The sequence below is a fragment of the Bos taurus genome, chromosome 5, assembly GCF_002263795.3.
Source record: "Bos taurus isolate L1 Dominette 01449 registration number 42190680 breed Hereford chromosome 5, ARS-UCD2.0, whole genome shotgun sequence".
Taxonomy (NCBI): domain Eukaryota; kingdom Metazoa; phylum Chordata; class Mammalia; order Artiodactyla; family Bovidae; genus Bos; species Bos taurus.
Window position 1 is genome coordinate 102,525,465 of NC_037332.1, and position 25,415 is coordinate 102,550,879.

Genomic DNA, 25,415 nt, shown 5'->3' on the forward strand with positions numbered 1-25,415 from the left:
TTGTGAAAATCTCTCCTTCTCTTTCCTATGTGAAGGATAACACTGCTGGATAGAGTATTCATGGCTGGCAATTTTTTTCTTTCAACACATTGAATATGCCATTCCACTTTCTCCAGGCCTATAGATTTTTTTGCTTAGAAATCTACTGATATGGTTGTCTCTTAAAATTTTTGACAGTATCATTATACAGTATCCAGGAGAAGGTATTTCTGCACTCAGATAATAGGGTTATTATCTTTATGAACTTGAGTGTCCAAGTCTCTTCCTTATGTTTGGAAAGTTTTTGGCTATTATTTATTTAAATAAACTTTCTCACAGTTTCTCCTTTCTTCTCCTTCCTGAACCTTAATTATTCTAATATTTGTACGTTGAATGGAGATTAATAGATCACATAGGATATTTTGTTCTTTTTTATTCAATTTTCTTTATTTTCCACTGATAAGAGCTGTTTCAAAATTCCTATCTTGTAGTCACAGATTCTATCTTGAATTTGGTCTACTCTATTTTAGATGTTCTCTGTTACATTTTTTTTCATTTATTAAATTCTTCAGGACCAGAATTTCTGTTGGTTCTTTGTTATAATTTCTATCTGTTTATTAAATCTCTTACTGTGTTAGTATAATATTCTTCTGATTTCATTGAATTGCCATTTTGTGTTTTCTTATAGCTCATTGAGATTCCTCAAAACAACAATGTTGGATTCTTTCTAAGTTAGATCACAAAATTCTATGTTATCGACATGTCCCTCTGTCAGTTTGAAAGATATTTGTCACCCTTTGTGACAATGATATCTTTCCACTTTGATGGGCCTTGGAGTTTTGCACTGGTGCTTTTGTATTTGAAGTGGTAGACAACTCTCACCCCCCAAGTCTTTAGTAATTACTTTCAGATGATACATACTCTTCTCTGACCTTGTAAGGATACACCCATTTCACATTCCTTGCTCCTTGCATAGCAAAATTTTAAACTTTTTTGTCTTCTCTGGTTCTTACCACTCACCAGGCTGGCTGCTGAAAACCTCCTTTTTGTTTTGCACAAGGTTCTACTTCAGCTCAAGTGTGTGGTTACCCCCTTGCCCCCAGGACTGTCCTGTTTCCTGAAAACATTCCGTTTACTGAAGTTTACTCTCAACTCCACACTTGGGAATACACACAGGGAGCTGTCAACAGAGTAGAGGTAGGCGTGGGTTGATTACTCAGGGCACTGGGGGCACCAATAGGCCCAGGGAGAAGGATCCTCCTTTGGGGTTTCCCCAGAGGCTTGTGTAGAAGTTTTCTGTTGAAGTCTCGAGCACAGTCAGCAAGAACTGAATCCATCTTCTACCCTTTGACATTCTTAATGACCTTTCACATCATTTCTCTGCCCCCAGTCATGAGGTCTGGCCCCAGAACTCTGGGTGCTATCAGAGAGAAAAGGGTTTATTCGTGCCTCCCACAGAACTGGGGGGCTGGACACTGACAGATTTCTTCTCTTTCTCCCAAAGGGAAAGGCCCCACTGGCTAGTTTAGCTCCATAGTGTTTCACCTCAGGATGAGGGCAGCACTGGAAAATGACTCTTACCATCTGCAATCTTTCTTTTTTTCTCCAATGGAATGCTGAAATCTGCTTTCAGGAATCCTGGACTCTACCAAGTTTCCTTCATGCATAGGTGTCTAACCAAGTCAGAATTCTCCAGGTTTCTCCAGGTTTTCCCCATAGCCTAGAGGGCATGGAGCAGGTTTACTGGCTTCTGCTAACTCCTGTGACATAACAAAGGACTTTGATCCTTACTGGGAGCACAGGTGAGTAAGTATTCTCCTGGCCCCCTGGCACTAGATACTGGTGCCTTCAACATTCACAGAGGCAGTTGAGATCATGGATGTCCATGATGTTCATGGCTGCAAATGCAGGAGACCTGGGTTTGATCCCTGGGTTGGGAAGATTCCCCTGGAGAAGGGAACAGCTACCCATTCCAATATTCTGGCCTGGAGAATTCCATGGACTATCCATAAGGTTGCAAATATTTGGACATGACTGAAGAGAAAGCCCACAAGCAGCAATGAAGCCCCAGCCCAGCCAAAAATAAATAAATAAATCTTTAACAAAAATAATAATATTGTGTGAAATTAACATTTTCTGAATTTCAGTGGATGTCTTTGTACTTAAGAAATGCATGCTGAGTAAAGGAACCTGATATGTATAAGTAATTTTTAAATGGTTCAGAGGGGAAAAAAAAACCCTGACTGAAGTACATGCTTATTATTTACACATTGTTCTCAAAGGTTATATGTAGGTAAATAATAATGTTTATTTTTAAATGTATTCTTCTTAACATTTCTGCCCTGACTTGAAAATGGATGAACAGATAGAAGAATCATTTCATAAAAAATAAAAACATTTCATGAAATATCTACATTTTGAAGCCAGTTTTCCCTCACTCTCTACTCTTGGGGATATTTCACTCCAGGAGCATCCACCAGTAGCCCTTCCCTCTCTCTTACCTGAGCAGATTACAGAGGCCGTGTTGTCATGGGAACAGTCAAGACCACCCAGGACAGTCACAGGACAACTCCACAGGAAGGACTCCGCCCCCAAGCAGTGAAATCGGACTGTTGAGATCTGATCACTTCCTTCCACAAAGTGTGGTCCTCTGGGGGTGGAGATGGCAACTCCACAGCCAAGTTGATGGCAGACAACATTGGCATTGGCCAGACTCCAGTGGGAGGCACACAGAGCTCTCCATCTTCCAGAAGTGTTCATCTTCACTTGCCCCTCACATTGAGAGGTGCCGTTTGTCATGAGCTGGACTTCTGAGTATGCTGGATACAAGATGACAGGATTTCAGAAACATCTCATGATTTCTCACCTGAGCAGAGTGTGCAGGGAGGTTATTCCTGACCTGCATCTCACCTGAACAGACAACTTGAACAGCTCCACTGTGGTGACAAGTGGCCCCTGGACAGGGCACTCTGGGACAGAACTGGAGCTTAGGCTCCTCCCCTTTACACCTGAATTCTTCAGCCCAGACCCGGCCATCTGACTCTCTGAAGGGCACGTGTCCCAGGACAAACCCAGCTGTGCCACATCCCAGTTCTGCACAGATGACATGGGCAGTGGAGAGTGCAAAGTTCCCATCAGACACTGGGGTCCACTCTTCTCCAGAATGTACTTCTACTCACCCTAAGCAGGGTCCATCCCCTTCAACCAGATGAACAAATCCTAAGGGAAAACAACAACAAATCAGTGAGTCTTCATGATCCTGGCTTGACAAATGGAAACAACACATCACAGGCAGTGATGTGAAAGCTTTTCTTTTCCAGGAGTGGAGCATGGAGAGAGAACTTGACAGTTACTGTCACAATTACATTTTCATGAACAAGTTTCTGAAGAGAAATTCAGAAAAACCTGCAGAATCAATTTGGAATGACTGAATTCCAAGAATGTATACTTTGAGATTGGTTAGAAAATACTATCCTTGGTCTAGGAGCCTGGAAACTACAGGACTTAAGACAGATGATTGGAATGGCTGAATACAAGGAATACATATTTTAGTGTTAGATACCAGATGACTTTCCATTTATTTTTATCTTTATTAATTTCATTCATAAATGTTTTATTGTAAAAGAAGCTGACATGCTGCCCATATATATATATATATATATATATATATATATATATATATAGGATAAGGAGGAAGAAATGGAGAATTGTTGGGAGCCGTGTTAGGCATTACTGACAAAATGGAGGCATGGCCCTAAACCCACTCCCTTTGTTCCATAGGCATGGACCTGGAATGAAGGAGTTAGACTTTGTGATTCTCACTGGTTTTTTTCCTTTCCTTGGCTGAGTTGACTGAAGAGAATATTAAGGTGCTTATTGTTTTTGAGAGGAGCTTGAGAAGGCATAAAGCCTTCTGCAGCTGTGCTCAAAGAATAATTCATAAAGTTAATCACTGACGTTTGTTCAAGGACTTACAAAAAAGTGTTCCAGGGTGAGCACACAGGCTGCAGTTTGAGACCATGGGAGGGATTTCTATCTGAAGCCCGTTTGTGAGAAAAGTGTTTATGGCAAAGGAATTTGCTGAATTTAGGGCTTAGGAATAATTAAAAGAGTTAGAAGCTAAAGACTTAAGGATTGCTGTAATGTTGGCTCAGATGGTAAAGTGTCTACAATGCGGGAGACCCGGGTTTGATTCCTGGGTTGGGAAGATCCCCTGGAGAAGGAAATGGCAATCCACTCCAGGACTATTGCCTGGAAAATCCCATGGACAGAGGAGCCTGGTAGGCTATAGTCCATGGGGTCTCAAAGAGTCGGACATGACTAAGTGGCTTCACTTTTACTTTTTAGCATATTCTACTATAGCTTATAGAAATTAGGAACTTTAGAGATATTATTAGCTAGAAGCCCTTTCTAAGAAATAGTGAGCTTAGGATACTAGGGGCAAACAGGACTTAGAAAGATAAGAATTAAACTGAGGAATGTGGTATGCAGCCCAGACATTAGCATGAGTTACAGTGTATTCACAAGGACACATGAGAAAAAGTAGATAAGAGAATTGCTGAGGAAGGAACTCCTTTTGAGGGGCAACAATGATTTTTGGAGAAAAATAAATCTGGGTCAATGGGAACTAAAAATATCAAACCTCTGACCTAATGCTTTTGTAAAAGTATAAAAGAGAATCATAAGCTTGAAATGAACAGGCAGTCCAAGAAAAATGAGAGGCTGCCTCAGTTTCTTGCCGACACTGCTCACCTTTTCAGGTTGAACCTCTGGCTGCTGGAGCTGGACTCCAGCAGAGAATGAAAGGAAGGAGGCAGTGAACAAATACACCAATTTGGGGAGTTCCAAGTATCCAATTTGGCAATAAGGAGCTCATGATCTGAGCCACAGTCAGCTCCGGTCTTGTTTTTGCTGACTGTATAGAGCTTCTCCATCTTTGACTGCAAAGAATATAATAATGTGATTTCGGTGTTGACCATCTAGTGATGGCCATGTGTAGAGTCTTCTTTTGTGCTGTTGGAGGAGGGTGTTTGCTATGACCAGTGTGTTCTCTTGGCAAAACTAGCTTTTGCTCTGCTTCATTCCGTACCCCAAGGCCACATTTGCCTGTTATTCCAGGTGTTTCTTGACTTCCTACTTTTGCATTCCAGTCCCCTATAATGAAAAGGACATCTTTTGGGGTGTTAGTTCTAAAAAAATCACTTCATGGGAAATAGATAGGGAAACAGTGTCAGACTTTATTTTGGGGGGCTTCAAAATCACTGCAGATGGTGACTGCAGCCATGAAATTAAAAGACGCTTACTCCTTGGAAGAAAAGTTATGACCAACCTAGATAGCACATTGAAAAGCAGAGACATTACTTTGCCAACAAAGGTCCGTCTAGTCAAGGCTATGGTTTTTCCAGTAGTTATGTATGGATGCGAGAGTTGGACTGTGAAGAAAGCTGAGTGCCAAAGAATTGATGCTTTTGAACTGTGGTGTTGGAGAAGACTCTTGAGAGTCCCTTGGACTGCAAGGAGATCCAACCAGTCCATTCTAGAGGAGATCAGCCCTGGGTGCTCTTTGGAAGGAATGATGCTGAAGCTGAAACTCCAGTACTTTGGCCACCTCGTGCGAAGAGTTGACTCATTGGAAAAGACTCTGATGCTGGGAGGGACTGGGGGCAAGAGGAGAAGGGGACGACAGAGGATGAGATGGCTGGATGGCATCATCGACTCAAATGACGTGAGTTTGAGTGAACTCTGGGAGTTGGTGATGGACAAGGAGGCCTGGCATGCTGCAATTCATGGGATCGCAAAGAGTCAGAAACAACTGAGCAACTGAACTGAAGCATCCAATATGGATAAAACATATAAATATTTGGGGAAATATGAGTGGAATAAGTTTCTAGATATCACATCACCCTCTTCTTCTCCCATCTGCCACCTAACCCTGCCATCCTTTTATATTTCTTCCACTTCAAACAAGTAAACACCATCTTAAAAGATTCTGATTGATGGAAAAATGAATCAAAAAGGAAGCAATTGCTATAGAAGTGGAGTGTAGATGAGATATGTGGCAGGTAAGGTGGGATCACAAACCAAAATAAAAATTCATCACTTGGTCATAAAAGGAATACATTTTTAAGAGAATGAAGGTAACTCAATGGAAAAAATATTTAATTTTTCAAGTACAACTCGCTGGTTTGAGTGTGTTCTGATCATTTATTGCTAGAGTTCTTACTGGTAAAGTATTGCCAAACAATTTCCAGCATCCAATCAAAAGATTACTAGAATTCCCCCAAAAAGAAAAAAGTGACTCATAACAAGTTTTTTAAAAAGCAATTATTGAGGGGGGTTCAGGATGGGGAATACATGTACACCTGTGGCAGATTCATGTTGATGTATGGCAAAACCAATACAATATTGTAAAGTAATTAACCTCCAATGAAAATAAATATATTTATATTAAAAAAAGAAAACAGATTCAGAAATTATAGAGATGATTGAATTGGCTGATAAAATCTTTAAACCACTAATATTAGTACATTTAATGAAGCATAAAAAGAAAGGAAAATCTAGAAAGAAAAACAAATTGGACTTCTAAACACTATCTGAAATGAACAATTATTTGGATTAGTTTAACAAGAGGCTAGACATTGCAGAATAAGAGAATTGGGAAGTTAAACAAATAGCAATAGGGAATACCCAAGCTGAAGTAGAGATAGAAAAGAGAAAAATATGAATGGAAACTCAGTGGCATGTGGGAAAATATCAAATTATATAAAATATGTGTATTTGAAGATGCAGAATAGAAAATGAAGAGAAAATGTTAAGAAATGACAAATGGAATTCTTCTAAATTTTATGAAAACTGTAAACCCACCGGTCCAGGAGGTTAAACAAATCCCAAATGAAATCAAGAAAACATTCTTAGAAAACCCTGTAATACAATTGCTAAAATCCAGTGATAAACAACCAATCAAACAAAAAGAAACAGTCTTAAAAGCAGTCAAAAACGTTGACACATTATATACAGGAAACTAAGACAAGTTGTCCTGACTTTTTGTTGGAGGCAATGTAAGTCCCTTAACAAAGTCAAAACATATTTTAAGCACTGGAGCTGGGGGAGGCGTTACCTAGAATTCAGTCACCTATGAAAATACTTTTCAAAGCTGAATGAAAATTTAAATGAGTTCAGATAAATAAATGATGATAGAATTTGAGGTGACCTGACATATGCTGCACAAAACTGCTACAAAATGCCTTCAGGCTAAAGGCAAATGATAAAAGATGAAAATGTGGATCCACCCAAAGCTATGGACACTGCACTAAACAGTAATTTTGTGGATAAATATAAACATTTTTCTCTCATTTTTAATATAATAGAATATTTAAGGCAAAATAATAGCAACATTTTATAGGATTCATAATGTAATTACAAGTAGAATGTATAACAACAATAACACAAATGACAAGAACAGGGAAGTGGAAGTTTACTACAGTAGGTTTGACATTGTGTGTTGTGACAAAATGTCATCTCAAGGTAAAATGTGATTGTTCTTCTTGTTCAGTAGGTAAGTCGTGTCTGACTCTTTGTGACCCCATGAACTGCAGCACATCAGGCTTTCTTGTCCTTTACTGTCTCACTCTCTTGAGTTTGCCCAAACTCAAGCCCATTGAGTCGGTGTTGCCATCCAACCATCTCATGATCTGTCAGCCCCTTCTCCTCCTGCTCTCAATCTTTCCCAGGATCAGGGTCTTTTCCAATGAGTTGGCTCTTCAAATGAGGTGGCCAAAGTGTTGGAGCTTCAGCATTGGTCTTTCCAAAGAATATTCAGGGTTGATTTCCTTTAGGATTGACTGGCTTGATCTTCTTGAAGTCCAAGGGACTCTCAAGAGTCTTTTTTTTTTTTTTTTTAAACTTTACAATATTGTATTAGTTTTGCCAAATATAGAAATGAATCCACCACAGGTGTACCTGTTTTCCCCATCCTGAACCCTCCTCCCTCCTCCCTCCCCATACCCTCCCTCTGGGTCGTCCCAGTGCACCAGCCCCAACCATCCAGTATCGTGCATCGAACCTGGACTGGCGACTCATTTCATACATGATATTATACATGTTTCACTGCTATTCTCCCAAATCTCCCCCACCCTCTCCCTCTCCCACAGAGTCCATAAGACTGATCTATACATCAGTATCTCTTTTGCTGTCTCGTACACAGGGTTATTGTTACCATCTTTCTAAATTCCATATATATGCGTTAGTATACTGTATTGGTGTTTTTCTTTCTGGCTTACTTCACTCTGTATAATAAGTTCCAGTTTCATCCATCTCATTAGAACTGATTCAAATGTATTCTTTTTAATGGCTGAGTAATACTCCATTGTGTATATGTACCACTGCTTTCTTATCCATTCATCTGCTGATGGGCATCTAGGTTGCTTCCATGTCCTGGCTATTATAAACAGTGCTGCGATGAACATTGGGGTACACGTGTCTCTTTCCCTTCTGGTTTCCTCAGTGTGTATGCCCAGCAGTGGGATTGCTGGATCATAAGGCAGTTCTATTTCCAGTTTTTTAAGGGATCTCCACACTGTTCTCCATAGTGGCTGTACTAGTTTGCATTCCCACCAACAGTGTAAGAGAGTTCCCTTTTTTCCACACCCTCTCCAGCATTTATTGCTTGTAGACCTATGGATCGCAGCCATTCCGACTGGTGTGAAATGGTACCTCATAGTGGTTTTGATTTGCATTTCTTTAATAATGAATGATGTTGAGCATCTTTTCATGTGTTTGTTAGCCATCTGTATGTCTTCTTTGGAGAAATGTCTATTTAGTTCTTTGGCCCACTTTTTGATTGGGTCATTTATTTTTCTGGAGTTGAGCTGTAGGAGTTGCTTGTATATTTTTGAGATTAGTTGTTTGTCAGTTGTTTCATTTGCTATTATTTTCTCCCATTCTGAAGGCTGTCTTCTCACCTTGCTAATAGTTTCCTTTGTTGTGCAGAAGCTTTTAAGTTTAATTAGGTCCCACTTGTTTATTTTTGCTTTTATTTCCAATATTCTGGGAGGTGGGTCATAGAGGATCCTGCTGTGATGTATGTCAGAGAGTGTTTTGCCTATGTTCTCCTCTAGGAGTTTTATAGCTTCTGGTCTTACGTTTAGATCTTTAATCCATTTTGAGTTTATTTTTGTGTATGGTGTTAGAAAGTGCTCTAGTTTCATTCTTTTACAAGTGGTTGACCAGTTTTCCAAGCACCACTTGTTAAAGAGATTGTCTTTAATCCATTGTATATTCTTGCCTCCTTTGTCAAAGATAAGGTGTCCATATGTGCGTGGATTTATCTCTGGGCTTTCTATTTTGTTCCATTGATCAATATTTCTGTCTTTGTGCCAGTACCATACTGTCTTGATAACTGTGGCTTTGTAATAGAGCCTGAAGTATGGCAGGTTGATTCCTCCAGTTCCATTCTTCTTTCTCAAGATAGCTTTGGCTATTCGAGGTTTTTTTTAATTTCCATACAAATTGTGAAATTATTTGTTCTAGCTCTGTGAACAATACTGTTGGTAGCTTGATAGGGATTGTATTGAATCTATAAATTGCTTTGGGTAGTATACTCATTTTCACTATATTGATTCTTCCAATCCATGAACATGGTATATTTTTCCATCTATTAGTGTCCTCTTTGATTTCTTTCACCAGTGTTTTATAGTTTTCTATATATAGGTCTTTAGTTTCTTTAGGTAGATATATTCCTAAGTATTTTATTCTTTCCGTTGCAATGGTGAATGGAATTGTTTCCTTAATTCTCTTTCAGTTTTCTCATTATTAGTGTATAGGAATGCAAGGGATTTCTGTGTGTTGATTTTATAACCTGCAACTTTACTATAGTCATTGATTAGTTCTAGTAATTTTCTGGTGGAGTCTTTAGGGTTTTCTATGTAGAGGATCATGTCATCTGCAAACAGTGAGAGTTTTACTTCTTCTTTTCCAATTTGGATTCCTTGTATTTCTTTTTCTGCTCTGATTGCTGTGGCCAAAACTTCCAAAACTATGTTGAATAGTAATGGTGAAAGTGGGCACCCTTGTCTTGTTCCTGACTTTAGAGGAAATGCTTTCAATTTTTCACCATTGAGGATAATGTTTGCTGTGGGTTTGTCATATATAGCTTTTATTATGTTGAGGTATGTTCCTTCTATTCCTGCTTTCTGGAGACTTCTTATCATAAATGGATGTTGAATTTTGTCAAAGGCTTTCTCTGCATCTATTGAGATAATCATATGGTTTTTATTTTTCAATTTGTTAATGTGGTGTATAACACTGATTGATTTGCAGATATTGAAGAATCCTTGCATCCCTGGGATAAAGCCCACTTGGTCATGGTGTATGATCTTTTTAATGTGTTGTTGGATTCTGATTGCTAGAATTTTGTTAAGGATTTTTGCATCTATGTTCATCAGTAATATTGGCCTGTAGTTTTCTTTTTTTTGTGGGATCTTTGTCAGGTTTTGGTATTAGGGTGATGGTGGCCTCATAGAATGAGTTTGGAAGTTTACCTTCCTCTGCAATTTTCTGGAAGAGTTTGAGCAGGATAGGTGTTAGCTCTTCTCTAAATTTTTGGTAGAATTCAGCTGTGAAGCTGTCTGGACCTGGGCTTTTGTTTGCTGGAAGATTTTTGATTACAGTTTCAATTTCCGTGCTTGTGATGCGTCTGTTAAGATTTTCTATTTCTTCCTGGTCCAGTTTTGGAAAGTTGTACTTTTCTAAGAATTTGTCCATTTCTTCCACGTTGTCCATTTTATTGGCATATAATTGTTGATAGTAGTCTCTTATGATCCTTTGTATTTATGTGTTGTCTGTTGTGATCTCTCCATTTTCATTTCTAATTTATTGATGTGATTTTTCTCCCTTTGTTTCTTGATGAGTCTGGCTAATGGTTTGTCAATTTTATTTATCCTTTCAAAGAACCAGCTTTTGGCTTTGTTGATTTTTGCTATGGTCTCTTTTGTTTCTTTTGCATTTATTTCTGCCCTAATTTTTTAAGATTTCTTTCCTTCTACTAACCCTGGGGTTCTTCATTTCTTCCTTTTCTAGTTGCTTTAGGTGTAGAGTTAGGTTATTTATTTGACTTTTTTCTTGTTTCTTGAGGTATGCCTGTATTGCTATGAACTTTCCCCTTAGCACTGCTTTTACAGTGTCCCACAGGTTTTGGGTTGTTGTGTTTTCATTTTCTTTAGTTTCTATGCAAATTTTCATTTTTTTTTAAATTTCTTCTGTGATTTGTTGGTTATTCAGCAGCGTGTTGTTCATCCTCCATATTTTGGAATTTTTAATAGTTTTTCTCCTGTAATTGAGATCTAATCTTACTGCATTGTGGTCAGAAAAGATGCTTGGAATGATTTCTATTTTTTTGAATTTACCAAGGCTAGATTTATGGCCCAGGGTGTGATCTATCCTGGAGAAGGTTCCATGTGCACTTGAGAAAAAGGTGAAATTCATTGTTTTGGGATGAAATGTCCTATAGATGTCAATTAGGTCTAACTGGTCTATTGTATCATTTAACGTTTGTGTTTCCTTGTTAATTTTCTGTTTAGTTGATCTATCCATAGGTGTGAGTGGGGTATTAAAGTCTCCCACTATTATTGTGTTATTGTTAATTTCTCCTTTCATACTTGTTAGCATTTGTCTTACATATTGCGGCGCTCCCGTGTTGGATGCATATATATTTATAATTGTTATATCTTCTTCTTGGATTGATCCTTTGATCATTACGTAGTGACCCTCTTTGTGTCTTTTCACGGCCTTTGTTTTAAAGTCTATTTTATCTGATATAAGTATTGCTACTCCTGCTTTCTTTTGGTCCCTATTTGCATGGAAAATCTTTCTCCAGCCCTACACTTTCAGTCTGCATGTGTCCCCTGTTTTGAGGTGGGTCTCTTGTAGACAACATATGTAGGGGTCTTGTTTTTGTATCCATTCAGCCAGTCTTTGTCTTTTGGTTGGGGCATTCAACCCATTTATGTTTAAGGTAGTTACTGATAAGTATGATCCCATTGCCATTTTCTTTACTGTTTTGGGTTCGAGTTTATACACCGTTTTTGTGTTTCCTGTCTAGAGAATATCCTTTAGTATTTGTTGGAGAGCTGGTTTGGTGGTGCTGAATTCTCTCAGCTTTTGCTTGTCTGAGAAGCTTTTGATTTCTCCTTCATATTTGAATGAGATCCTTGTTGGGTACAATAATCTGGGCTGTAGGTTATTTTCTTTCATCACTTTAAGTATGTATTGCCATTCCCTCCTGGCTTGAAGAGTTTCTATTGAAAGATCAGCTGTTATCCTTATGGGAATTCCCTTGTGTGTTATTTGCTGTTTTTCCCTTGCTACTTTTAATATTTGTTCTTTGTGTTTGATCTTTGTTAATTTGATTAATATGTGCCTTGGGGTGTTTCGCCTTGGGTTTATCCTGTTTGGGACTCTCTGGGTTTCTTGGACTTAGGTGATTATTTCCTTCCCCATTTTAGGGAAGTTTTCAACTATTATCTCTTCAAGTATTTTCTCATGGTCTTTCTTTTTGTCTTCTTCTTCTGGGACTCCTATGAATCGAATGTTGTAGCGTTTAATATTGTCCTGGAGGTCTCTGAGATTGTCCTCATTTCTTTTCATTCGTTTTTCTTTTATCCTCTCTGATTCATTTATTTCTACCATTCTATTTTCTAATTCACTAATCCTATCTTCTGCCTCTGTTATTCTACTATTTGTTGCCTCCAGAGTGTTTTTAATTTCATTTATTGCATTATTCATTTTATATTGACTCTCTTTTATTTCTTCTAGGTCCTTGTTAAACCTTTCTTGCATCTTCTCAATCTTTGTCTCCAAGCTATTTATCTGTGATTCCATTTTGATTTCAAGATTTTGGATCAATTTCACTATCATTATTTGGAATTCTTTATCAGGTAGATTCCCTATCTCTTCCTCTTTTGTTTGGTTTGGTGGGCATTTATCCTGTTCCTTTATCTGCTGGGTATTCCTCTGTCTCTTCATCTTGTTTAAATTGCTGAGTTTGGGGTGTCCTTTCTGTATTCTGGCAGTTTGTGGAGTTCTCTTTATTGTGGCGTTTCCTCGCTCTGTGTGGGTTTGTACAGGTGGCTTGTCAAGGTTTCTTGGTTAGGGAAGCTTGTGTCAGTGTTCTGGTGGGTGGAGCTGTATTTCTTCTCTCTGGACTGCAATGAAGTGTCCAGTAATGAGTTATGGGATGTCTATGGTTTTGGGGTGATTCTGGGCTGTCTGTATCTTGGAGCCTAGGGCTGTGTTCCTTGCTGCTGGAGAATTTGCTTGGTATGTCTTGCCCTGAAACTCCTTTTGAAGACTTGGGTTGCTTTTCTGGGTGCCTGATGTCCTCTGCCGGCATTCAGAAGTTGTTTTGTGGAATTTACTTGGCATTTAAATGTTCTTTTGATGAATTTGTGGAGGAGAAGGTGTTCTCCCTGTCCTACTCCTCCGCCATCTTAGCTCCTCCCCCCCACCCATGTCCAGTTCTAACTGTTGCCTCCTGACCTGCATATAGGTTTCTCAAGAGGCAGGTCATGTGGTCTGGTATTCCCATCTCTTTCAGAATTTTCCACAGTTTATTGTGATCCACAGAGTCAAAGGCTTTGGCATAGTCAATAAAGCAGAAATAGATGTTTTTCTGAAACTCTCTTGCTTTTTCGATGATCCAGCAGGTGCTGGCAGTTTGATCTCTGGTTCCTCTGCCTTTTCTAAACCCAGCTTGAACATCTGGAAGTTCACGGTTCTTGTATTGCTGAAGCCTGGCTTGGAAGATTTTGAGCATTACTTTACTAGCGTGTGAGATAGTGCAATTGTGTGGTAGTTTGAGCATTCTTTGGCATTACTTTTCTTTGGGATTGGAATGAAAGCTGACCTTTTCCAGTCCTGTGGACACTGCTGAGTTTTCCAAGTTTGCTGGCATATTGAGTGCAGCACTTTCACAGCATCATCTTTCAGGATTTGAATAGTTCAACTGGAGTTCCATCACCTCCACTAGCTTTGTTTGTAGTGATGCTTTCTAAGGCCCACTTGACTTCACATTCCAGGATGTCTGGCTCTAGGTGAGTGATCACACCTACAGGTGCTGAAATTTCTCATACATACCTGACACTTATAATTGAGAGGAATAAACTCCAAAAGTTCAATTTCAACTAAAATAATGAAAAGGTCTGCTATTCTAATATTATCTCTGCTGCATCACCACCAATTTGACTTACCTTCATATCAATAAAACATTTCCTGAAAATATAGAAAAGAGACAGCAGTAGCAGGAATCGGGTGACAAAGATTAATAGAAGAAAACTGCAAGTGTTCATAAAAGCTTGAGAACCTAGGTTAGAGCAATGGTAAATAGGACTTCCCTGGTGGTTCAGATGGTAAGAATCTGCCTGTAGTGCAGGAGACTCAGGTTTGATTCCTGGGTTGAGGATGGAATGGCAATCCACTCCAGTGTTCTTGCCTGGAAAATCCCATGGACAGAGAAGCCTGGCAGGTTAGAGGCCATGGGGTGACAAAGAGTCAGAAAGAACTTGGAGACTAAACCACTGCTGCCACCAATCAGGGAGTACAAACCACAGTCAAATTTTAAATGCCAGAGCACACCCAATCTGTTTTTTATTAACTGTGTCCCAACTGGAATTAATATCAAGACACCAATTTTCTAAATATGATAATATTAGAAGTACCAAAATCACACAAAGTTTCAAGAAAACACATTCCCTTTTAATTTAGATGCTGATTCATCAAAAGGTAGGGCCTCCTGTAAGGTTTCACAAGTTCATCTGCAATTTGAACCATAATTAAGACATTATGACATTAAGGAATGTTACTGGAAGAGTGACTTATTGGGAAAGACTCTGATGCTGGGAAAGATTGAGGGCAGAAGGAGAAGGGGGTGGCAGAGAATTAGGTGGCTGGATAGCATCATCAACACAGTGAACGTGAATTTGAGCAAATTCTTGGAGATAGTGAAGGACAGGGAAGCCTGGTGTGATGCAACTCATAATATTGCAAAGATTCGTACATGACTTACCGATTGAACAATTGGAAATGCCAAAAGACATGTTTTCTTAAAACAATAACTCCTAACTTAAATTCAAACATCCCTTAAAATAATTATTTTAATAATAATATTGTAATAAAGAGAGTGAAGGAGAACCTTTGAGGAGATCAACAGATATGTGGCATAGACTGTGGTCGGGATTTCACAGATGTATACTGATCACCCCACTCATTAAGTTGTACTAACTACATATTGCTTCTTGTATGTCAGTCATACCTCAATATAGTACTTGTAAAAAAGGAAAGAAGTGTTTTCTTTGGGACCTCAAGAAAATCATCAAAGATCTGCTAAAGATGAGATTGGAAAAGATAATCTTCCAGTTATTTTCCCCAACAAAACACAGAGAGCTGATTGGCTGTGGCTGCTAGGGACCTACTGCATATGTCCTTAGGGTGAACCTTTAAACCATATCATCATGTTGAGTGACCCTTTCCTAAGATCCAACCACATATTTTAGGAAACTTGTTGTAATGTCTGATAATATCTTCCTCAATTCAAGCTATGCTGCTGGGATTAATGTCCTGAAGAATTCATCAAACATTCTGATAAAAACTGGGAACATCTCTGGTAAACACTGTGACCACCCAATCACATTCTAGTTTTAACCTTAGTATAGGTGAAATACATATAGTCAGGATTGAGCCCTTTTTATGTGTCATTTCATGCTTCTTACCCTCACTGCGCTTTAGGTTTGCTCCGACTTCAGTGCTGTAAATTTAAAACTTTAGGTTTTCCTGCAGCCTCAACAACCCCACAAATAGGAGGTGACCTCCCCACCCAGGTGAACAGGTGCACCTGTGTAAGGAGATTAGCCCCTGCCACACACCCCGCTTATGGCCCTCCCCTGTGACCTAGTGATATTCAAACACACCCATGAAACCTCCCTTTTCCTAGTATATCTCCACCCTGACCCCCAGTATTGTCACTTCTCCATGGGTATTTACACCCCATGTTGGGTTCCCACTGCTAGGTGGATCCTGGTCTATTGGTCCCTCTCCCATGTACCCATCTTATGGTCTCTGTCTCTCTAGGACCAGTGAGTATAATACACTTTGTTTGCCTGCTTCTCTCCTATATACCATCCTGTAGCTGCACTTGTCTGACAATGTCATGAAAGAATACAAAAAGCTACCATAACGAAACTAATTAATCAAGGTCCAACCTGACAGTTATACATGTATGAAACATTTGAGCTCACCTCCCTGCCTCCTATGAGACACATCACAGAGACTGGAGGGACCAGTGACTAAGGATCTGGAGACTTTCTGTCCAGGGTCAGTTCAGTTCAGTTGAGTCACTCAGTCGTGTCCGACTCTTTGAGACCCCCATGGACTGAATGCATGCCAGGCCTCCCTGTTCATCACCAGCTCCTGGAGTTTACTCAAACTCATGTCCATTGAGTCAATGATGCCATCCAACCATCTCATCCTCTGTTGTCTCCTTCTCCATCTGCTTTCAATCTTTCCCAGCATCAAGGTCTTTTCCAATGATTCAGTTCTTAGCATCAGGTGGCCAAAGTATTGGAGCTTCAGCTTCAGCATCAGTCCTTCCAATGAATATTCAGGACTGATTTCCTTTAGGATGAACTGGTTGGATCTCCTTGCAGTCCAAGGGACTCTCAAGAGTGTTCTCCAACACCACAGTTCAAAAGCATCAATTCTTCAGTGCTCAGCTTTCTTTATAGAAAGCTCAGGACCAAGTCAGACCTTATGTTCCTTTGAATACCTAATGTTCAAGAAAGCACTGTGTGACTGAAATCTTCACCCAAGTATGAAGTATAAAGACCACCCTGGTAGTCCAGTGGTTAAGTATAAAGACCACCATTCAAGTAAGTTCTACGGTATGTGACCCATATTCTCATAGCTATTCTGTGAATAAGACTGAGGCTTTTTCTGCTGGGAATCCCTCCCAGACCACAGGGCTTACCTGAGCAGACTGCTCCCACATCCTTGTCATGGGAATTGCCCTCAGGGCGATGATCTTTAACAGGAGGATAACTACACTCCATGATAGCTGACTCTGGACCTTTGCAATAAATATAAGGAAACCAAATGGGGCCAATCCCTGGGCCAAAATGAGCCCTCTTGGGAGCATCAGTGGCACTTCCACATCCCAGCTGTCTGCACACCACAGCTGCCTCCTCCATGCTCCAGTTCAGATCATCCACTGTGCCCCATTCTCCTTGGTGCTTCACTTCCACTCTCCCCTCACAGCAGTGGTCTCCATCCTTCAGCCTCGCCTCCAGAGCTGCAAGAGAGACACAGGACATAGGAGAGATTTTGGAGACTTGCACCAGTGGTGTGCTGGTAAGTATTAAAAGATGAATACTCTATTCTCTGGAAAAATCACTGTGAATAGAAAGTGTTGACTTCTGTGGTATAAACATTCCCACCATGGCCAACTCAAAGCTCCCAGTGTGCCATCACTGAACCTGGAGCAGGAAGGGAGGCACCAGGAATTTCTCACGAGTCTGTAGAACCAGCTCCAGGGACACCACCTAGGACAGGCCTCCAGAGACTCTGGATGCTGCCCTCCCTGTAGATGTGCCCAAGACTCCTGGGCCCAGCTCCTCCAACATCTCAGTTGCAGTTCATGGCCCGGGATCCAGGGAGGAATCCTCCCTCTCCTTCACTGTCTATAGCGAGCATCTCATCCAACTTAGGAACAAAGGACTGTGGTAACAAGCTCTAAATCATACCAGTTGTTCCTGTCATCTGGTATTCATGTCCTTGTGTAATCCCCACGCTTGGGTGTAACTAGTAACATGAGTCTAACAAACAGAATTTGGTGAAAGTGATGAGATGTCATTTAAGAGATTAATTTTTAAGACAATTCTGGTTTCTCCTGGTGACCTATCCTGCTCTCTCTGTCTTGATGAAGCCAGTTGCCACATTGTGAGCTATGTATGGAGAGACCCACATGATAAGGAATCGAGGGAGACCTCTAGCTCATGGCAGAAAGGGACTGGTGCTCTCAGTTAAACGGTCCACCAAGGTCTGAATGCTGCCAACATCCAGGTGAGTATATTTGGGTGATATCCACTCCTAGATGAACCTTTTAATAAATGCAGGCCTGTGATACATACCATATGTGTGTCTATAACTGATCCCTGGTGTATATGGGCACCTGTACCTGGTCCCTCAATGCCAACTGGGTGCACACTTCTGGCACTGACTCTAGCCACTGCCACTGCCTGCCATGGTCCCTAGCCATTGGACCTAGGGGTACTATTGTTAATATACTGAGTATACTAACAATCCTTACAGCCACTTCACATCTCCTGCAACGCTTGCTAAAGTCCTCAGAGTTGTCAGAGCACCTGAATTTATTATACATCATTCAGACAGATAATCAATTAGAAACAGCAGATTTGAAGAACCTAGTGCACTGGGACGACCCAGAGGGATGGTTTGGGGAGGGAGGAGGGAGGAGGGTTCAGGATGGGGAACACATGTATACCTGTGGTGGATTCATTTTGATATTTGGCAAAAGTAATACAATTATGTAAAGTTTAAAAATAAAATAAAATTAGAAAAAAAAAAGCACTTCAGAGTACTGAAATGAAGAACCTAGTAAACAAATGGACTTAACAGACATATACAGAACATTTTATCCACCAGCAGTAGAATACGTATTCTTCTCAAATACACACAGAATATTTTCCAGAATAGATCATGTCAAGCAACAAAACAAGTCTTAACAAATTCAAAAATATAGAAATATTATCAAATATATTTTCTGAGTACAGCTATTTGAAATTAAAAAATCAACAATAGGAGGAAACTGGCAAAATCACAAATATGTGGAAATTCAACAACAAGCTCCTGAACAGCCAATGATAAAAAAGAAATCCAAAGGCGTATTAAAAATATTCTGAGATAAACAAAAGTAGAAACACACATTCAAACACTATATACTGCATCCAAAGCAGTTATAAGAGGGAAATTTATAGTGATAAATGCATACTTAAAAAAGAAAGATCTCAAATAGACAACCTAATATTGCAAATCAAAGAACTAAAAGAGAAGAATGAAGTAAACCAAAATCTAGCAAAGGAAGGAAAAAACAAAGATTAGAGCATAAATAAATGAAATAGAATATAAGAAAGTGATAGAAAAGATTAACAGAGGTCATTCTTGAAAAAAAATAAACAAAAATGACAAACTTTAAGCTGTACTAATCAAGAAAATAAATGAGAAGATTCAAATAAATAAAATCGGATAGGAAACAGGGGACATTAAAACTGATACAACAGAATACAAACCATAAGAGGCTCCTATGGAAAATTATAGGCCAACAATTTGGATAACCTAGAAAAAATGATTCAGAAATGCTCACTGGTGACTTCTATCAAATATTTATACAAGAAAAACATCTGTTTTTTTTACAATCTTCTAAAAATTGAGGAATGAGCACTCTACAAATCATTTTACATATCCTGCATTAGCCTGATACCAAAGCTATGTAAAAACACTACAAGAAAGGAAAATTACAAGCCAATGTCCCATTAATACAAATGCCAAAATTCATAACAAATTTAGCCAAGGGAATTCAACAACACATTAAAAAGATTATATACTGTGAGCAAGTGGAATTAATCTCTAGGATGCAAAGATAGTTCAACATGTGTAAATCAATAAATGTCATACACCACATTAATACAATGAAAGATAAAAATCATAAGACCATCTCAATAGATGCAGAAAAGATGTTTGACAAAATTCAACACTCTTAAATTTTTTAACTCTCAAAAACTGCATATAGAAGGAACATTTCTCAATATAATATAAATCATATATGAGAAGCCCATAGTTAATATCAAACTCAATGTTCCTCTAAGATCAGGAATAACATAAACATGTCCTCTGTTACCAATCTTAATCCACATAGTACTGGAAGTCCCAGATATAGCAAGTAAGCAAAAAGAAATAAAATTATCCAAATAGAAAAAGAAAATTTTCCCCGTTTCCAAAAGACATAATATTATTATAGAAAATTCTAATAGTATATCAATAGAACAACTGTTAGAACTAATAAATTCAAAAAAGTCACAGAAGACAAAATCAAACTACAGAAATTGGTTGCGTTTCTACACACTAACAAGGAAACATCTGGAAAAAAAAGAAACAATCTCTTTAAAATGGTATAAGAAGCCATAAAATGTTAAAAATAAATTTAACCAAAAAGATGAAAGAGCTATACTCAAAAATCAATAAGACTAATGAGAGACATTGAAGAAGACACTAATAAAATGGAAAAAGAGCCCATGTTCATAGATTGGAAGAATTAATATTGTTAAAATGTCTATACTACCCAAAGCCATCTATAGATTCAAAGCAATTCCAATAGTATTTTTCATAGAAATAGAAAAAATCTTAAAATTTGTGTCAAACCACAAAACCTCAAATAGCCAAAGCAATTTTAAAGTGAAAAAGAGAAAATAATAGCAAAACTGGAGGTGACTTGCCTGGTGGTCCAGTGATTAAGAATCTGCCTACCCAATACAGGAGACACAGTTTCTATCTTGGGCCCAAGAAGATCCCACATTCCACAGAGTAACAGAACCCGTGTACCTAGAGTCTGTGCTCCGAAACAAGAGAAGGCACTGCAGTGAGAAGACTGAGCACCACAGGGAAGGGCAGTCCCGACCTCTGCAGCTAGAGAAAGCCAGCGGGAAGAACTCATTATCAGAGAAATGCAAATCAAAACCACTATGAGGTACCATCTCACACCAGTGAGAATGGCTGCGATCCAAAACTCTACAAATAATAAATGCTGGAGAGGGTGTGGAGAAAAGGGAACCCTCTTACACTGTTGGTGGGAATGCAAACTAGTACAGCCACTATGGAGAACAGTGTGGAGATCCCTTAAAAAACTGGAAATAGAACTGCCTTATGATCCAGCAATCCCACTGCTGGGCATACACACTGAGGAAACCAGAAGGGAAAGAGACACGTGTACCCCAATGTTCATCGCAGCACTGTTTATAATAGCCAGGACATGGAAGCAACCTAGATGTCCATCAGCAGATGAATGGATAAGAAAGCAGTGGTACATATACACAATGGAGTATTACTCAGCCATTAAAAAGAATACATTTGAATCAGTTCTAATGAGGTGGATGAAACCAGAGCCTATTATACAGAGTGAAGTAAGCCAGAAGGAAAAACACCAATACAGTATACTAAAGATGGTAACAATAACCCTGTGTACGAGACAGCAAAAGAGACAGTGATGTATAGAACAGTCTTATGGACTCTGAGGGAGAGGGAGAGGGTGGGAAGATTTGGGAGAATAGCATTGAAACATGTAAAATATCATGTGTGAAACGAGATGCCAGTCCAGGTTCGATGCACAATACTGGATGCTTGGGGCTAGTGCACTGGGACGACCCAGAGGGATGGTATGGGGAGGGAGGAGGGAGGAGGGTTCAGGATGGGGAACACATGTATACCTGTGGTGGATTCATTTTGATATTTGGCAAAACTAATACAATTATGTAAAGTTTAAAAATAAAATAAAATTAAAAAACAAACAAACAAACAAAGATCCAGCAATCCCACTGCAGGGCATACACACTGAGGAAACCAGAAGGGAAAGAGACACGTGTACCCCAATGTTCATTGCAACACTGTTTATAATATCCAGGACATGGAAGCAACCTAGATGTCCATCAGCAGATGAATGGATAAGAAAGCTGTGGTACATATACACAATGGAGTATTACTCAGCCATTAAAAAGAATACATTTGAATCAGTTCTAATAAGATGGATGAAACCAGAGCCTATTATACAGAGTGAAGTAAGCCAGAAAGAAAAACACCAATACAGTATACTAACGCATATATATGGAATTTAGAAAGATGGTAACAATAACCCTGTGTACGAGACAGCAAAAGAGACACTGATGTATAGAACAGTCTTATGGACTCTGTGGGAGAGGGAGAGGGTAGGAAGATTTGGGAAAATGGCATTGAAACATGTATAATATCAAGTATAAAAAAATGAAGCAAAAATAAAAATAAAACAAAACCAAATAAAAAACAAACAAAATAAAGCTGGAGAGACTTCCCTGGGGGTCCAGGGGTTAAGACTTTGCCTTCTAATGCAGGGGGTGCAGGTTGAATCCCTGGTCAGAGAGCTAAGATCCCAAATGCTTTGTGGCCAAAAAAAGAAAAAGTAAAAAGAAAACAGAAGCATTATTGTAGCAAATCCAATAAAGACTTTAAAATGCTCACATCATCAGGGGACTTCCCTGGTGGTCTAGTGGTTAAGAATCCACCTTCCGGGGAACTTGACCGTGGCACAGAGGCAAGTTGGAATCTGACTGGAAAGGCTGAGAAGTTTCTCTGTGTTACGGACAACAACGGACACCCAGAATGTTCGGCCCCCTAAGCAGCAGCCAATGATATGTATCTGCAGAGAATGTCACACAGAAAATGAAATAAAGTCAAGGGATCCAATCCAATGTGGAGATACAGAATAATGTACAAGAGAATGACCAAAAGACTGGTGATTTTAGATGCTTGGTGAAACATGAAGTTCAGAGGAATATCTTATATGGATTTGGATTTGCTGTTAATGTTGTACAGATTTTGATTAGTGTACTTTACGAATATAATTATATACTTATGGTTTCATTTTAAAAACCTTACTGTATTTAGATATCTATTAGTGGCTTATATAAAGATATTTTTTGTTCAGAAAAAAAAAAAAAAAAAAAGAATCTGCCTTCCAATGCAGGGGTCTCAAGTTCAATCCCTAGTTGGGGAACTAAGATCTCAAATGTCATGGGGCAACTAAGGCCATGCACTACAACTCCTGATCCCTCTGTGCACTGGAGCCTGTGCACCACAACTAGAGAGAAGCCCATCCTGCAGGTGGAGAAGCCCATGCTGCAATAGATGCCACATGTTACAGCTAGGAGTTCACATGGCATAAGTAGCATGGCATGCTGCAACTGAAGAACTGCATGCTGCATAAAGATCAAATATCACATGTACTGCAGGCAAGACCTGCTGCAGCCAAATACATAAAAACAAACATTATGGCAATGGTGTGAAAATAGACACATCAAGCAATTAACAGAACTGAGAGCCCAAAAATAAATCCATGCATGGACAGTCAATGAATGTTTGACAAGGCAGGCAAGAATACTCAGTGAGGCGAGGATGGTCTTTTCAGTAAATGCTGTTAGGAAAACTGGATATTTACATGCAAAAGAATGAAACTAGATCCCTATCTTAGAACCACAGAAAAATAGACTCAAAATAGATCAAAGACATAAATCTATTTAAGACCTGAAACCACAAACTCCTAGAAGAAAACATAGGGGAAAGCTCCTGGATGTGGATATTGGCAATGAATTCTTGGGTATGACAGCTAAAGCACAAGCAACAAAATCAAAATAAACAATGGGACCACATTAACATCAACCTAAAAAGCTCCTGTAGAACAGAAGAAACAGTACACAAAATGAAAAGACAATGCACAGAATGGAGAAAAAGAACTTGCAAATCATGTATCTCATGAGGGGTTAATATCCAATATATATAAGGAACACATATGACTCAATGGCTAATAATAATAATTAACTCTAACTCTCCAGGGAGAGAGAGTGCTCCCTACAGAGTTACAGCAGATCCTGGAAGGGGAAAAGACCATCCCAGGCCCCCAGCATATCTGGAAATGTCATAGGGACCAGGGCAGGGACTCGGGAACTTATATACCTGGGGCTGCACATCACCTGATCTCTACAGACAAGAGATCCCCTCTCCTGGCTGCTGGCTCCTCTGCTCCACAATGGACACCTGGTGGGAAGAGGTGAAGCCAGCAGGCAGAGCCTCTCACAGAGCCCAGTGCTGGGCAGACACGGCAGCAAGCAGAGGGAAGCCCGGGGGACAGGGAGAGGAGCCAGAGAGAGGCAGGCAGGTGCACAATTATCTCTGATTTGGTTACATGCAGCTGACTTGACACCCAGCCCTGTGGGACCCTGTGTGCTTCACAGACCAATGGACTCAGTCCCTGCTCAGCATCCCTGTTCCTCTCAAACAGACAGGCTCCACACACCCTCACACTCTCTCTCTGTCTCTCTCACATGCACACATGCATCCTCACACACAAACACACCCTCACAAACACACTCTCACACACATACACCCTCACACACACCCTCACTCACCCTCACACACATACACACCCTGACACACTACATATACACACCTAAGAACAAAGCCTACAGAAGCACAGACATAAGAAATGGGGGGACCCTGGGATAGTGCTCACATACCAGGCACATGAGTGTGTGGGAACAGCCCAGGGTCCCAGCTGAGGTCAGTCATTGGATCTTCCACACACTGGGAGCCACTGGGACTCTAGAAGCTCCCTGAGAACAAGGGAGACAGTGGAGGGACTCAGGCTGACCCAGCTCAATCCAGACCAAACCTCACTGCTTTATAAAATCTGCTGCTACAACCAGTGGACCCCCCACAGGAGAGGGACCAGTATTCACAGTCACTGTGGTTTCTTTTTGGTCAAAAACACTGAGGCCAGGTTCCACAAGTCCAGACACCTTTCCCTTCATCAAGGCGTCCACTCTTTGCTGTGGACCCAGGACAGAGGGCCAGCTCTTACCTTGACCACCCACCACTGTGCGGAGAAGGAGGACACAGAGTCCCTGTAGGGAGAGGAGTCTTCCCAGAGCCATCCTGACCCCACGTCCTCAAGGTCACAGTCCTGTGAGGAGGCATCAGGGTGCTGACTGGGGTCTATATAGACCACCCCTTACACGCTCCCTCCTGAGAGCCAATAGCAACACCTTTCACCATTTCAGGCACAATCGGAGGCTGCATCAGCCACTTTCTGCAGCTCAGACACCAATGAGCTTCTGAATCTTCAACATCTCCTTAAATGAGCAACATGGTCCTTTGACCTTCTGCTTCTGTGGTCCCTGAGAGCCCTATGACAGGGGTTGGCACAGAAAAGTTGCCTCACAAAGCATGAGTGGTTTTTCTTCCCCGATCACATTGGCCAATCACTACAGACTGTTAGATCTCACATGGGATTGGTTGGCCCATGGAGAATATCTCTGGTGGAATCAAGCATTCATCTTCCCCTGGACTGAATTCAGGGCCAAAGCAGAGAAGTACAAGAAGGTTTGAAATATGAGAGTAATTGTCAGGCCAGCAGAAACTGAGGACAGGAGCACAGGAATTCACAGGTGAGCTTGGAGGGGTGAGATGGAAACCATCAGGTTGCAGGGATGAGATTGTTGGTCTTTCTTTCCTTCTCAGAATGATCTGGAGACGGGACCCTGAAGCACATTGGGGTCATAATAACACGGGACTTT

The 25,415-nt window shown here is 40.1% G+C and overlaps 1 protein-coding gene across 1 annotated transcript in view; it reads right to left on the reverse strand.

Moving 5' to 3' along the window:
• LOC112446746 (antigen WC1.1-like) overlaps positions 1-24,773 on the reverse strand; it is a 44,183-nt gene extending 19,410 nt beyond the window's left edge. The window contains 4 exon segments of the mRNA XM_059887257.1: positions 2,481-2,798; positions 2,890-3,198; positions 16,994-17,314; positions 24,701-24,773. Of these exon segments, the coding sequence (XP_059743240.1) occupies positions 2,481-2,798; positions 2,890-3,198; positions 16,994-17,314; positions 24,701-24,773 (1,021 nt within the window).
• Positions 24,774-25,415: the final 642 nt, after the last annotated feature.